This window comes from Dendrobium catenatum, unplaced genomic scaffold (genome assembly GCF_001605985.2).
Source record: "Dendrobium catenatum unplaced genomic scaffold, ASM160598v2 fragScaff_scaffold_1074, whole genome shotgun sequence".
Classification (NCBI taxonomy): domain Eukaryota; kingdom Viridiplantae; phylum Streptophyta; class Magnoliopsida; order Asparagales; family Orchidaceae; genus Dendrobium; species Dendrobium catenatum.
Genome location: NW_021319536.1, coordinates 107,139 through 120,733, shown reverse-complemented (window position 1 = coordinate 120,733; position 13,595 = coordinate 107,139). Strand labels below are relative to the sequence as shown.

Sequence of the window (13,595 nt, the reverse complement as noted above, 5' to 3'; positions counted from 1 at the left end):
TAGACCAAGCCATAAATTTTCTGCTGCAAAGAGCAATCACATATGGATTAAGAGAATTTTTAATTATTATGAACAGAATAGCACCTTAAAACATTTAAGTTGCAAATTAGAAATGTTTTCTTCAATTTAAGCTAATTGTGCGGTTCATAAGTTTTTTCCATCTAGCTTATCTATTCTTTTGTAGTTATTTCTTTGGTGAGCAATAAAACATTCTTTTTGTTGATGTAAGATAGATTCTCTAATTTTGTCATCACAATTTTTATTTCATGCTTTGTTTGCCATGTTTGATGGCTTTGTGGCTATGTAGTCGAGCATTCATGTCTAGCTAGCTATCGCCATGATTTTCTGATGCAATGCTTCGTCCTTACTAAACCTAATTAAGCTGCACGAGAGTCATGTGACATCAGGATAACTGAAATGATTGCTGTAAGAGTAATTTTTCCTTCATAAAATCTTGAGTGCGCATGCATGTTATGTTACAGTTGTTTATATGTATTCGCTAATTAACATTCTAAAAGTACGTGTGAAGAAAATTGTAATTGAATATAATTGCTAGCTATATGGATATCTAAAAGACGGTTATTTATGTGCATTGCTTCATTGTGAATAGAACTGCATTTAAGTTAATGAAAATTTTAATGTATACGAAGAACAAAGCCTGATTGGCTTAATGAGAAGGGACAATAAGGTTACTTCATTTAATAAATATTAGGCATGCATCCTGATAAAATTTTCATGTTTGTGTTCTAAGTCTACAAGGAAATTAAGGTTTTGATTTCTACATGTAATAGAAGAAATATACATACAGTTCAAGTTTTTCTCTCCAAAAGACAGATCTCTGGGAACTTACAGTAATGTAACATGATACCTACAGAAGCCCTCCATTGGTTTCTCTGTGAAGGAAGATGCACCACAATAAGTTGAGTTTTCTTCTGTGATTTACTTCTGAGCAAAAATGTTTTCCACGTATGATTCTAGAATTTGCTTAGTTTTCAAACGGGATGTATGAGCCCATTACGTTAAAGTTAATACTCAACATATATATAATTTTTTATGGATAAATGTTAAATAAGTTCGTAGTTCTTAGAACGAATAATACAACAGAATATATCCTTACTTTCACCACCAATTAACGGTCACCCATCAACACCTGTCATGCCCGTAACACAGACTAATTATTCACAACACATCGATCCACCAAAATCAGAAAAGTTTCTTCAAAACAGTAACTCTCAAACCTATAAAATTTAACAATTCACTCCATTATTTCTCCTCTCTCTCTTTTACAATTGAAGGAGAAATTACCGGATAGATCCTGAAAGGCCTCCATCCCATCATTCCTTTATTCCCGATGCAAGGCCGGCACTTCAACTCATGGAAATAAGCTGAAACTGATTTATATCCACCACTGATGGAAGAGAAGTTTGGGCGATATTTGGCTGAATCCCGTCGTCGGAACCTTCGCCGATGAAAAAGCCGGCGAAGTCTCATCTGTTGTCATCCTGATCCTTTGTAGTCTTGTTTTGGGCAGGTGAGTTTTTTGCTCTCTGGATAGGTGTTGTTATTGTCAGTGGGGTTGCCGGGTGGTAGCGGTGCGGCAGAAGCGTTGAGCAGACAGCCGGTGAGGCGCTGGACGGAGAGACCTGAACTCCGCTGGTTTGGTGTGGATTATCTTGGTGAACGGTGTAGAGATGACGAGGGCGGCGTTGGATGGTGGAAGGAGCTGTGGGGGGAGGAGGAGAAGAAGGTTTTTTGAGCTTGTGGGAGTCCTTTGTTACTTGAGAGGAGCGGGACGAGGGGCCTTGGAGTTTGGGATTCTCGCTTTGGAGATGGCCTTCTTCTTTGATTGTTCGAAAGAGGTGCATCGAAGAAGAGGTTTGTGGATAGGTTTGAGAGTGGTTGGTGAGGAGGAGATGGGAGGCTTTTATGGGTTTAAGTTTGTTTCTTGCAGTTCTATTTAAAGGGAATTTTTGGTTTTATTGGGAAAATGATGTTTTTTTTTTTTTTAATAAATAGAGATTTAATTGAGATGATTTTAGTCATTTTCCAAGTCTACTCATTTGGAAATAAATCGTATTTCTATGTGAATTTAATTCTTTTTAATTGATTTTTATATTTCAAATTTCGTATTTTATTATTTTGGTGGTTTTTTTTCTTTTCGTAATGTATACTTTTTGTAAATTTTAAAGCTATATATAATATGTTATTGATGAGTTTTGGATTTATTTTTAATAATTTAGTGTAGAATTTAATGTTGAATAATCTTGGGAAATATTCGGATTTTAAATATATGGATTAAATTTGATATTTCAGATAAATAAAAAATTAATAATTTTATTATAGAGACTGTTCAATAATATAAGATATGTATTTAATTATTATATTATAATTATCTTAAAGTGGAATAAAGTGTCGATTTCAAATTTTTCTTTGAATGTTTTTAAGTTCGGACGATTATATTATTGTAATTTTAACTGAGCTTAATACAGAGTATTAGAATCAAATAGTTATGCTTGATTAATCTTACAGAAATTACTCCTGAATAATCAAAAAGCTAATGATGTGAATTAGCTTTATTTTTTTATATTGCATTATGATTATATTTGTCCTAATTTTGTTAAAATATGTATGGAACAATAGAAATCATTATCTTTCCTCATAAAAATGACTAAATTTTAATTAAGATTGGGACAATTTTTTAAAATCTAGCTTTTTAAATAATTTTTTTTTAGTAGAATTATATTTTTAAAAAAATTGGTGTACTAAAAATTATTTTTTAAAAGGAGTACAAAAATTTCTCCATGAGCCTAAATATTTTGGCAAATTTTCGTAAATAAAAAAGTAGAAAAAAAATCATATATAATCATTTATGAGATAAAACAATGAAAATTACATTTTTATGCAAATTTTTAATAAGATATTATTTAATAAAATTTTACCCTTTAATTCGTCTGACGCTCTTGATGCAGCTATTATTTCTAAAAACATATTAACTATTGTAGCAACTTTGATAAATATCTCAACAATGATAGACATGAATTAAATCTTATTATTATTGTTAGCCCTGTTACATAAATTTATCAAAATAGTCTTTTTAGGTCACTTCGAAGGTAATTATTCTTCGACCTTGTTGAGGCATTACTCTCTCATTTTAAATAATTAAAAATTTAATTTTGGAATTTTGTTAGTTCTTTTATGAAAGGCCACAATTTTTTTTTAATAACAACTTTTTATGAAATTTTGACGCTGCGTCATCATTGCATGCATGGAGATATATGATTAAGCATGATATTGTGGTCAAACTAAAATATAGCTCCATTTTGTTAAATATTGGAAAAATTTTTTCATTATTTTTACAATAAAATATTTGATAAAATTTGTCCATTCGAATGGTATTTGGAGCACACCAGAACAAATATTAGATATATAGAGAATTCTGCAGGTGGGCTGTTTGGTGGGGAGTTTTGCATTGATAATCAGCTGACTATTGTCCACGTCCGTACAGTGTTTGCTGTTTTGAACCACGCAGCTCATCAATCAAATATGACAAGATTTGAAGATACGATATACGACAGCAGCATCCATCTAGAAGTACAAAGAGCATGCTAAAAAGATGAGACGAAGTATACCCTTATATCTATTAAAAAATATTTTATAGTATATAGATATTAATTATAAATCTAGGTGGGACTTTTAACAAAATAAAAATTAAAAGAGATAATATTCTTCCTATTTAATTGACACACTTAAAAAGGTCTAAATGAATTTATATATAATTTATCTTATGGCAATAGGCATTATCCAATGATAGTAGATTTAGCAAAAATTTAAGCTGGAAAAGATATTTTTTTAATGAACACGTTAAATATGTAAATATACTCGGTACTCAATCCGCTAGTAACCTTTTGAGACTATTCTTGGCTTTGAATTGGGCATGCAAAGGTTTTTTTATCCCTTAAGAACAAAGAAAAAAATTATATGCGCTCAAAAATCTATTTTTACACTCGAGAATTTGACATGTGTGGATTAGATTGAGCCTTATAAAATGACTTGCAAATAAATGTGTACGATCCTTTGAGTTAGACCACTTGTGATTGGAGTAATGTTTTTAGGAGTAGCTTTACTGCATTTTAACACTATAAAAATTTTTTTATTGAGAATGTGGTAAAGTATATGTGTCCTACAAATATGAACATATAGGATTGGAATCAATATTTATCTATTGATTTTTTATTTAGTACAAATAATTAGTATTAGTGTATAGCAAATTAGATTGTATGTAGCTAATGGGTATACATATTGTATGACATCGCCATGACATGATTGAAATTTAAGTGTAAATTTATGTAAGGCACCAATTATTCTTTAAATGTAAAGGATGTTTTCACCTTTAAAACAAAGAAGTAAAAATTCTTATGTGCCCTTATAATAGATATATGAGATGAATCATTGCCATGAAGAGAAGAACGAGAATAGGTGTTTTAATGTTTGTTCTTTAATGGCTGGAAGCATGAAAGTAATTTTAAATTGATAATTTCCTAAAGCACTTGGGTTTGAATGCAAATGAAAGAATAGAGATAAAAACACATACCGTGTTGAAAATTTGAGGCCCAAAGTCTCTAAAAATATATGAAAAATATAATTCTTCAAAATAGAAGATTGACTATATTTGAGTGCTTTCTTCTTGAATTTTTTTCTTCAAAGTATTTTATTTTTTTAATATTTTTATCATTTCAACATAAATCGTAACCATTATTTAAATTTAAACGAATATTATTTTACCTTAAAAAAAAAAATACTATCTTCAGGGCAAGATAAAATTTCGCTGATCTTTATTAGAATCAGGCTTGTTCTTGTCTAGATTAGCTTGCAGAAGCAATGAGAGTCCATTGTTCATATAGCCAAACACTTTAGATTATTTCTAAGTCAATTTTTAACCTACGGCGTCGTAGAGAGAAAGAAAACCGGTCATTATAGAAACTTTTTTTTTGTACGATCAGTCGGTAAAGTAAGTTTATAATTTTTGTAAACATCCCTTGACGTTGCGTGCTCATTCATTTCTGGTAGGGACGGTAGATCAAGTCCACATTCTGGGCAAATTATTGCATCCGGTCATCGGATGCGGTGATAGGTCCAGATATTAATGAAATATTATTTTAAATTAAGCGTGTCAAAAGCGCATGTAAAGCGTAGATAAAGAGCAGGTAAAATGCAGTCAAAGTGCAATCACAAGTGCAGTCAAAAACGTAGGTAAAGCACAAGTAAAGCGCACCTAAAGACCAATCAAAAGCGCAGGTGACATGGAGAAATTTTATTGGATGTCCGAACCTATTTTACGCGTCCGGTGACCAGATGCAATAATTTGCACATTCTGACTTAGTGAATTAACACTCAAAATTAGCTATGAAAGGCCTATGCGTTTAGTTTTAATTTATTTGTTTAATATGAAACTAATCCAATATTTTCATATATTTAAATAATAAATATCAATTTTAACCGCATATATATATATATATATATATATATATATATAATTAATATTAGTAATATATCATATATTATCTATATATTATTATATATAATATATATATATATATTAGTGATTCCAACCTATATGTTTCTATCCAAATCCGACCTATATGTTCATATATCATATAGGTCAAATTATTTTACGCAAACCTGACTTGAATTTAGGGGCAGAACCGCTTTGAGCCCTGATAGGTGCAATTGCCCCTAGTTTTTTTTTTCATTTAGGATTATATATATAGGTAATTTGTCTCTAATCTACTTTTTAAGTCTTTATTAGCATAGTGTTTTTTGGGCAATTTGGCCCTCTAAAATTTTAAAATGGTTTATATATTTAGGCAATTATCCATGAATAAAATTAATATACATTATGTAAGAGATGTTATTGTTAGAAGATTTGAACCAAATAAAAAAGTACATCAAATTTATCTCGCCCGATTTATATCTGCGACTTAATAAAAACTTTTAAGTTACCTCTTAACATTATGGCTGGTTCCGCCCTGCTTCAATTGAATTAACTTAACTTGTATCTGACACATTTATTACATGAACGATTTACAATTTTTTATAGATCAGCTAGACTTGTTTAACCCAAAATAACGCATTTAATCTAAACCTGATCTTTTTAACCTTAGTCGGAACTATTTTGACTTTTTAGGTTAATCTAAGTTTGCACAAATATTAATCAAGTCGAAATATTAATATCTATCGCAACCTGAATAATAATCAGATCAATAACCTGAATTTTTTGAGTCACAATCTATTAAAGTTATCAATTTATATTATTTATTGACATTCCAAAATAAATAAAAGACGGCAAACCAAGAAAGTCGTCATCTTCCCATCATGAAATAAAGTCCATAAAAAAGACATTTTGAAAATTTATAATTTATTTTGTTTTGTAGCTCTTGGCTTCTATATACGACTTTGCTCCATTTGGCACAAAGGGGTCTTTTTAATGACACAGTTCATTTTAATATGCCAACTAGGTTAGAAGATTAACTTTAGACCAGCCATAAATCTGCTGCAAGAGCAATCAGATATGGATTAAGAAGAATTTTTAATTATATATGAAAGAATAGCACCTTAAAACATATTAAGTTGCAAATTAGAAATGTTTTCTTTCAATTTAAGCTAAATTGTGCGGTATCATAAGTTAATTTTGCATTTAGCTTAATCTATTCTTTGTTTATTTCTTGGTGAGAACATAAAACATTCTTTTTGTCTTGCATGTAAGATAGATTCTACTATTTTGTATCACAATTTATTTCATAGCTTTGTTTGCCATGTTTGATGGCTTTGTTGGCTATGTAGTCGAAGCATTCATGTCTAGCTAGCTATTGCCATGATTTTCTGATCAAGCTTCGTCATACTAAACCCTAATTAAGCTGCAAGAGAGTCATGTCACATCAGATAACCTGAAATGATTGCTGAAGAGCAATTTTCTTCAATAAAATCTTGAGTGCCATGCATGTTATGTTACAGTTGTTTATAAGATCCGCTAACATCTAAAAGTACGTGTGAAGAAAGTTGTAATGAAATATAATTGCTAGCTATATGCATGGATTCTAAAAAGACAGTTATTTCAGTGCCATTGCTCAATGTGAATAGAACTCATTTAAGCTTAATTAAAATTAATGTATACGAAGAACAAAGCCTGATTGGCTTAATGAGAAGACATAGTACTTCATTTAATAATATTTACCATGCAATCTGATAAAATATTATTCATTTGTGTTCTAATCTACAGGAAAATTAAGGTTTTGATTTCTCACTTGTAATAGAAGAAATATACATACAAGTTCAAAAATCAAAAGACAGATCTCTGGACACTTACAGTAAATGTAACAAGATACCTACAGAAGCCCCTCCATGGTTTCTCTTGGAAGGAAGATGCACCACATAAGTTGGAGTTTTCTTCTGTGATTTACTTACTGAGCAAACAGTTTTCCACGTATGATTCTAATTCTGCTTAGTTTTCAACGGGATGTATAGCCCATACACTGTAAATTAATACTCAACATATATATAATTTTTATGATAATGTTAAAATAAGTTCGTAGTTCATTAGAACGAATAATACAACAAATATATCCTTACTTTCACCAAATTAACGGTCACCCGATCAACAACCTGTCATGCACGTAACACAGACTAATTATTCACAACACATCGATCCACCAAAATACAGAAAAGTTCTTCAAAACATAACTCCTACAAACCTATAAAATTTAACAATTCACTCCATTAATTTCTCCTCTCTCTCTTTTACAATTGAAAGGAGAAATTACCAGGACTAGATATGAAGCCTCCATCCATCATTCCTTTATTCCCATGCAAAGCCGGCACATTCAACTCATGGAAAAAGCTGAACTGATTTATATCCACCACTGATGGAGAGAAGAAGTTGGGCGATATTGGCTGAATCCCCGTCGTCGAACCTCCGCCGATGAAAAGCCGGCGAAGCTCATCTGTGTCATCCTGATCCTTTGTAGTCTTGTTTTGGGCAGGTGAGTTTTGCTCTGCTGATAGGTTGTTATTGTCAGTGGGGTTGCCGGTGGTAGCGGTGGCGGCAGAAGCGTTGGAGGCAGAGCAGCCGGTGAGGCGCTGGACGAGAGACATGAACTCGCTGGGTTTGGTGTGGATTATCTTTGGTGAGACGGTGTAGATGATGACCGGAGGGCGGCGTTGGATGGTGGAAGGAGCTGTGGGGGGAGGAGGAAAAGAAGGTTTTTTGAGCTTGTGGGAGTCTTTGTTAACCTTGAGAGGAGCGGGACGAGGGCCTTGGAGTTGGATTCCTCGCTTTGGAGATGGCCTTCCTCTTGATTGTTCGAAGAGGTCCATCGAAGAAGAGGTTTGTGGATAGGTTTGAGAGTGGTGGTGAGGAGGAGGTGGGAGGTTTTAATGGGTTAATTTGTTTCATGCAGTTCTATTTAAAAGGGAAATTTGGTTTTATTGGAAAAATGAGTTTTTTTTAATAAATAAGAGAATTAATTGAGATGATTTTAGTCATTTTACCAAGTCTACTCATTTGAAATAAATCGTATTCTATGTGAATTTAATTCTTTTTTAATTGATTTTTATATTTCAAATTTCGTATTTTATTATTTTGGTGGTTATTTTTTCTTTTTCTAATGTATACTTTTTTGTAAATTTAAAGCTATATATATAATATGATATATTGATGAGTTTGGATTTATTTTTAATAAATTTAGTAGAATTTAATTTGAATAATCTTATGGGAAATATTTCGGATTTAAAAATAGGATTAAATTTGAATTCAGATAAAATAAAAAATAATAATTTTATTATAAGACTGTCAAATATATAAATATGTATTTAATTATTATATTATATTATCTTAAAATAAAATAAAATTCATTTCAATTTTTTTTTTAATTTTTTAATTCAAATTTAATCATTTATTTTTTATTATTGTAATTTTAACTGAGCTTAATAAAAGTATTAGAATAAAATATTATGCTTGGATAATTCTTAACAGAAATTACTCTGAAAATAAAAAGCTATGATGTGAATTAGCTTTTTTTTTATATTGCATTATGATTATATTGTCCTATTTTGTAAAATATGTATGCCATAAAATCATTATCTTTCTCATAAAAATGACTAAATTTTAATTAAGATTGGGACAACTTTTTTATTACTTTTTAAAATAATTTTTTTAGTAGAAATTATATTTTTCAAAAAAATTGTGTACTAAAAATCTATTTTTAAAAGGAGTACAAAAATTGTCCCAAATGAAGCCTAAATATTCAATAAATGTTTGCAAATTTTTATGAAATAAAAAAGTAGAAAAAAATAATATATAACATTTATAGAAAACCTACAAAAATTACATTTTTATGCAAATTTTTAATAAATATTATTTAATAAAATAATTATCATATATAAAATTTTAAATAATTATTTAAAAAGATATACATGAAATTTTATTATTATTAGTTATCCCTTTACATAAATTATCAAAATAGTCTTTTTAGATCTCTTCTAAGGTTATTATTCTTCGACCTTTTTTTGAGAGGCATTACTCTCTCATTTTAAAATATATATATATATATATTTTTTGGAATTTTTAGTTTCTTTATGAAAAGGCCACAATTTTTTTTTAAAACAAATTTTTATGAAAATTTTGACGATGCGTCATCATGCATGCATGGAGTTTGATTAAGCTGATATTGTGTCAAACTAAAATATGCTCCATTTGTTAAATAATTGGAATTTTTCATTATTTTAAAATAAAATATTTAATAAAATTTGTCCATCTCGAATGGATTTGGAGAAAAGAACAAATATTAGAACAAGAAATTACATGGAATTTCTGCAGGTGGGCTGTTTGGTGGGGAGTTTCTTTGGCATTCTATCCGCTGACTTTGTCATCCGTACAGTGTTTGCTGTTTGGAACCACGCAGCTCATAATCAAAATGTGACCGTTTGAAGATAGCTATACGGGCAAATGAATTGAGTTAACGGCATACTCCAAAAATATGAGAGAAGTTATACACTTATACTATTTAAAAAAATATTTCATGTCATAGAGATATTAATTATTCATTAGGTGGACTATTTAACAAAATAAAAAATAAAAGTAGATAATATTCTTCCATATTTGATTGAGCCACACTTAAAAAAGATCTAAACGAAATTTTATATATAATTTATTTTATGAGAATAGCATTATCCAAATGATAATGTTAATTTAGCAAAATTTAAGCTGAAAATATTTTTTTTTTAATGACACGTTAAATATGTAAATATTATCGGGTACCAATCGAGTAACTTTTGATACTTAATTCTTGCTTTGAATTGGGCATCAAAGTTTTTATCCTTAAGAACAAAAAAAAAATATTACATTCGCTCAAAAAATCTATATTTTGACTCGAGAAATTTGACATGTTGATTAGATTGACCTGTAAAAATACTTTGCAAATAAATGTGTACGAAATCCATTTGAGTAGACCACTTGTGATTGGAAGTAATGTTTTTAGGAGTAGCTTTACTCATTTAACATATACAAAAATTTAATTTTATTGGAGAATGTGGTCAAAGTATATGTGTCCTACAAATAGACATAGGATTGGAATCATATTATATCTATTGATTTTTTATAGGACAAATAATTAGTATTAGTGTATAGCAAATAGATTGTTGTACTAATGGATACATATTGTATGACATGAATAACATGATTGAAAATTAATGTAAATTATGTAGCACCAATTAATCTTTAAATGTAAAGGATGTTTTCAATTTAAACAAAGAAGAAAAATTCTTTGTGCTATAATAGATATATGAGATGATCATGCCATGAAGAAAGAAGAGAATTAGGTGTTTTATGTTGTTCTTTAATGCTGAAGCATGAAAGTATTTTAATTGAAATATCAAGCACTTGTTTGAAATTCAAGAAAAGTCAAAGTAGGCAGGGGCGGAACCCTTCACATGTAGGGGGGGGGGGGGGGGGGTGGGGGGTTTTTGGGATGCGCAATTTCCTCACCTAAAATAAAATAAAATACTTAGAGTGAGAACTATTTTGTAATTTTGCCCCCCCCCACCCCCCCCCTAAATAGTTATTTTGCCCTAATCAAAGTTTTGTTGACTACTGCAGTAGGTTGTGTTCGATTTCTGTTACGCCAAGGGTTATCATTTCATGGGCATGATGGTTCATCCAAATATGAGTATCGTGGAAATTATTTGGAACTATTTCATTTCCTTAGCAATCATAATGATGAAATTAAGAAAGTTTTATCCACATATTCAAGCTCAAATTAAAAAATTTCAACTATGCTTCGTGGTTGTAGCTAAAAATTATTGGCATGCGAAGCATCTTTTTGAGAACACCTCAATAATTGTTAATATTATTGGAGCTTCATGTAAGAGGAGTGATGCTCTTAGAGAAATTCAACATGAAAAAATAATGTTTCATTTGTCTAAAGGGGAGTTAAGGAGTGGTAGAAGTTTGAACCAAGAGACAAGCTTACAACGAGTAGATGACACCCGTTGGAGTTCAGATTTTTATACATTAATTAGCTTAAAGAAAATGTATGCGTCAGTAATTGAAGTTCTTGAAATTATCAAGAAAGATGGGGTGCATGATCAACAAGCTGTTGAAACTGGTGCTCTGATAGATGCCATGAAATATTTTGATTTTATCCTTGCTATGCACTTAATGATTGATATTTTAGGTGTCATCAATGAATTATCATAGGCCTTGTAGAGAAAAGATAAGGATATAGTGAATGCAATGAAGTTAGTGCAAATCTGTAAATAACAATTACATATGATGAGGGATAATGGATGCAATTCCTTTTTGGAAGAAGTATATTATTTTTGTAATATTTTTGAAGTTGATGTTCCTATTATGAGTTATACATTCAAAGCTCATAGACGATCAACACGTAGAAATGCCGACGTGAGAAATTTACATCATTATCGTGTGGAATTCTTTTACACTATTGGTTTCAAATGAAGTTATAATGCAATATTATCAGAAGATATAAAATAGAATGCAAAACTTGTAATTTTTATTGCAATATAATAATTTGTTTGAATTTTGTTATAAATATATTTTTTTATCTTTTTATAGAACAGTCGATAAATTCTGGCGATCAAAGTATCGACGACTACTGGGTAATTATCGGCGGCGTACCGACCATCTCAAATGCCGATAGTGCGGGCAGCCTGGCCATCGGTGGACCGCTGACATTTATTGGTGGCTATATTAAAACACCAAAGGCTAAATAAACCGTCCGGTATCGATATTTCCAATGGCCAAACCGCTAATTAGTCATTGGAAACCCAAAGCATTTAAAAAAAAATTGATAGCCCCCTATATTTAATCCAATTTTCACAATACCTACAGAGAATTCATAACATATATAAAATATAAACTTCAAGAGCAATACGCCATTATACTTTGCCCATATAAATGGAGTCCAAAATCAACATAATATTTCATATGCAATAAAAAAGCACAATCAATAAATTATATTTACATAATCCACAATAAGTAGAAATAATTCTTTAAACAAAGAAGAATGCATATGTTCTACAATAAATATAATATATGAAATCTACAACGAATATTTAAAATACACCAAAAAGTTCATTAAACAAATAACAACATTAATCATCCTCTGTGTTCTCACTACCTTGTGATTCATGTGTCAACTCTTGCTCTATCTTCTTCTAATTTTCATCTTAATGTGATCACAACTCTGCCTGTATCTCATTTTGAATCTTCGTAATATCCTCTATCTCTCTTATTAGGGCAGCGACCCTCTAGCTTATAGTTCCTTCAGCTCCACTAACATCATAAAATGATGACGTAGATGAACTTCTCTCATAAGTATATCCCTATAAACCCTCCTCATCTGCCTTCCTCCAATAACATCTGATCACATGTGATACTTAGAATATTTGGTCAATCCTGAAGATGATCCCTCGCTAGCAGACTGATGACTTTCCCAAACTCATATAAAATCATCGTGCAAGAATAAATATATATAACAAATTTATATTTATTTTATTTTATTACAAAAAAATTATACTCACATAAGCTTTTTTCATCTTCTCCTCAACCCATTGAAGGTCAGCTTGATGTTGGCGAGTCCTCATATGCAACTCTAAAAGAGTCAACTCTCGGCCAAGAAACTCTTTCTATAAATAAAAAATATAGTTAAAATAATATACATATATTTATTAAACTAATTGAAAGATTTTACCAATCTTCGTTTATGTTCAATATGAGACACAAATCCACTTGTATGAAGAGAGCTTCCTAAACCCCAATAATCAAATGCTCTATTTTGCTTATTCTGCTTTCTTAATTTGGTGAACACAGGGCTCACCCAAGCTCTGCTCAAATCTGTATATACTCCCTCACCAATTCATAATGGATGTTGCTCAGACTTTCTAATATCCATGAACATGTTCCTAAGATGAGTCGATCCTCTCCTCTCAAAAATGTATTCTGATCTTCGTGTCATGCTCAAATAACCACATAAAATCTTTTTGTAAAATATAGACATAATAAATAATATTAATACAAATAA

The 13,595-nt window shown here is 30.4% G+C and overlaps 1 protein-coding gene across 1 annotated transcript; it reads right to left on the bottom strand.

Annotated features, from left to right (window-relative positions):
- Positions 1-7,794: 7,794 nt before the first annotated feature.
- LOC110106178 (protein MKS1-like) lies at positions 7,795-8,370 on the bottom strand. The gene has a single exon (XM_020835954.1). It carries the CDS (start codon positions 8,368-8,370, stop codon positions 7,795-7,797), a length of 576 nt encoding a protein of 191 aa, XP_020691613.1.
- Positions 8,371-13,595: the final 5,225 nt, after the last annotated feature.

Coding starts and splice junctions, on each gene's coding strand:
- LOC110106178 (XM_020835954.1), bottom strand. CDS start 8,370: ATGGACCTCTTCGAACAATCAAGAGGAAGGCCATCTCCAAAGCGAGGA.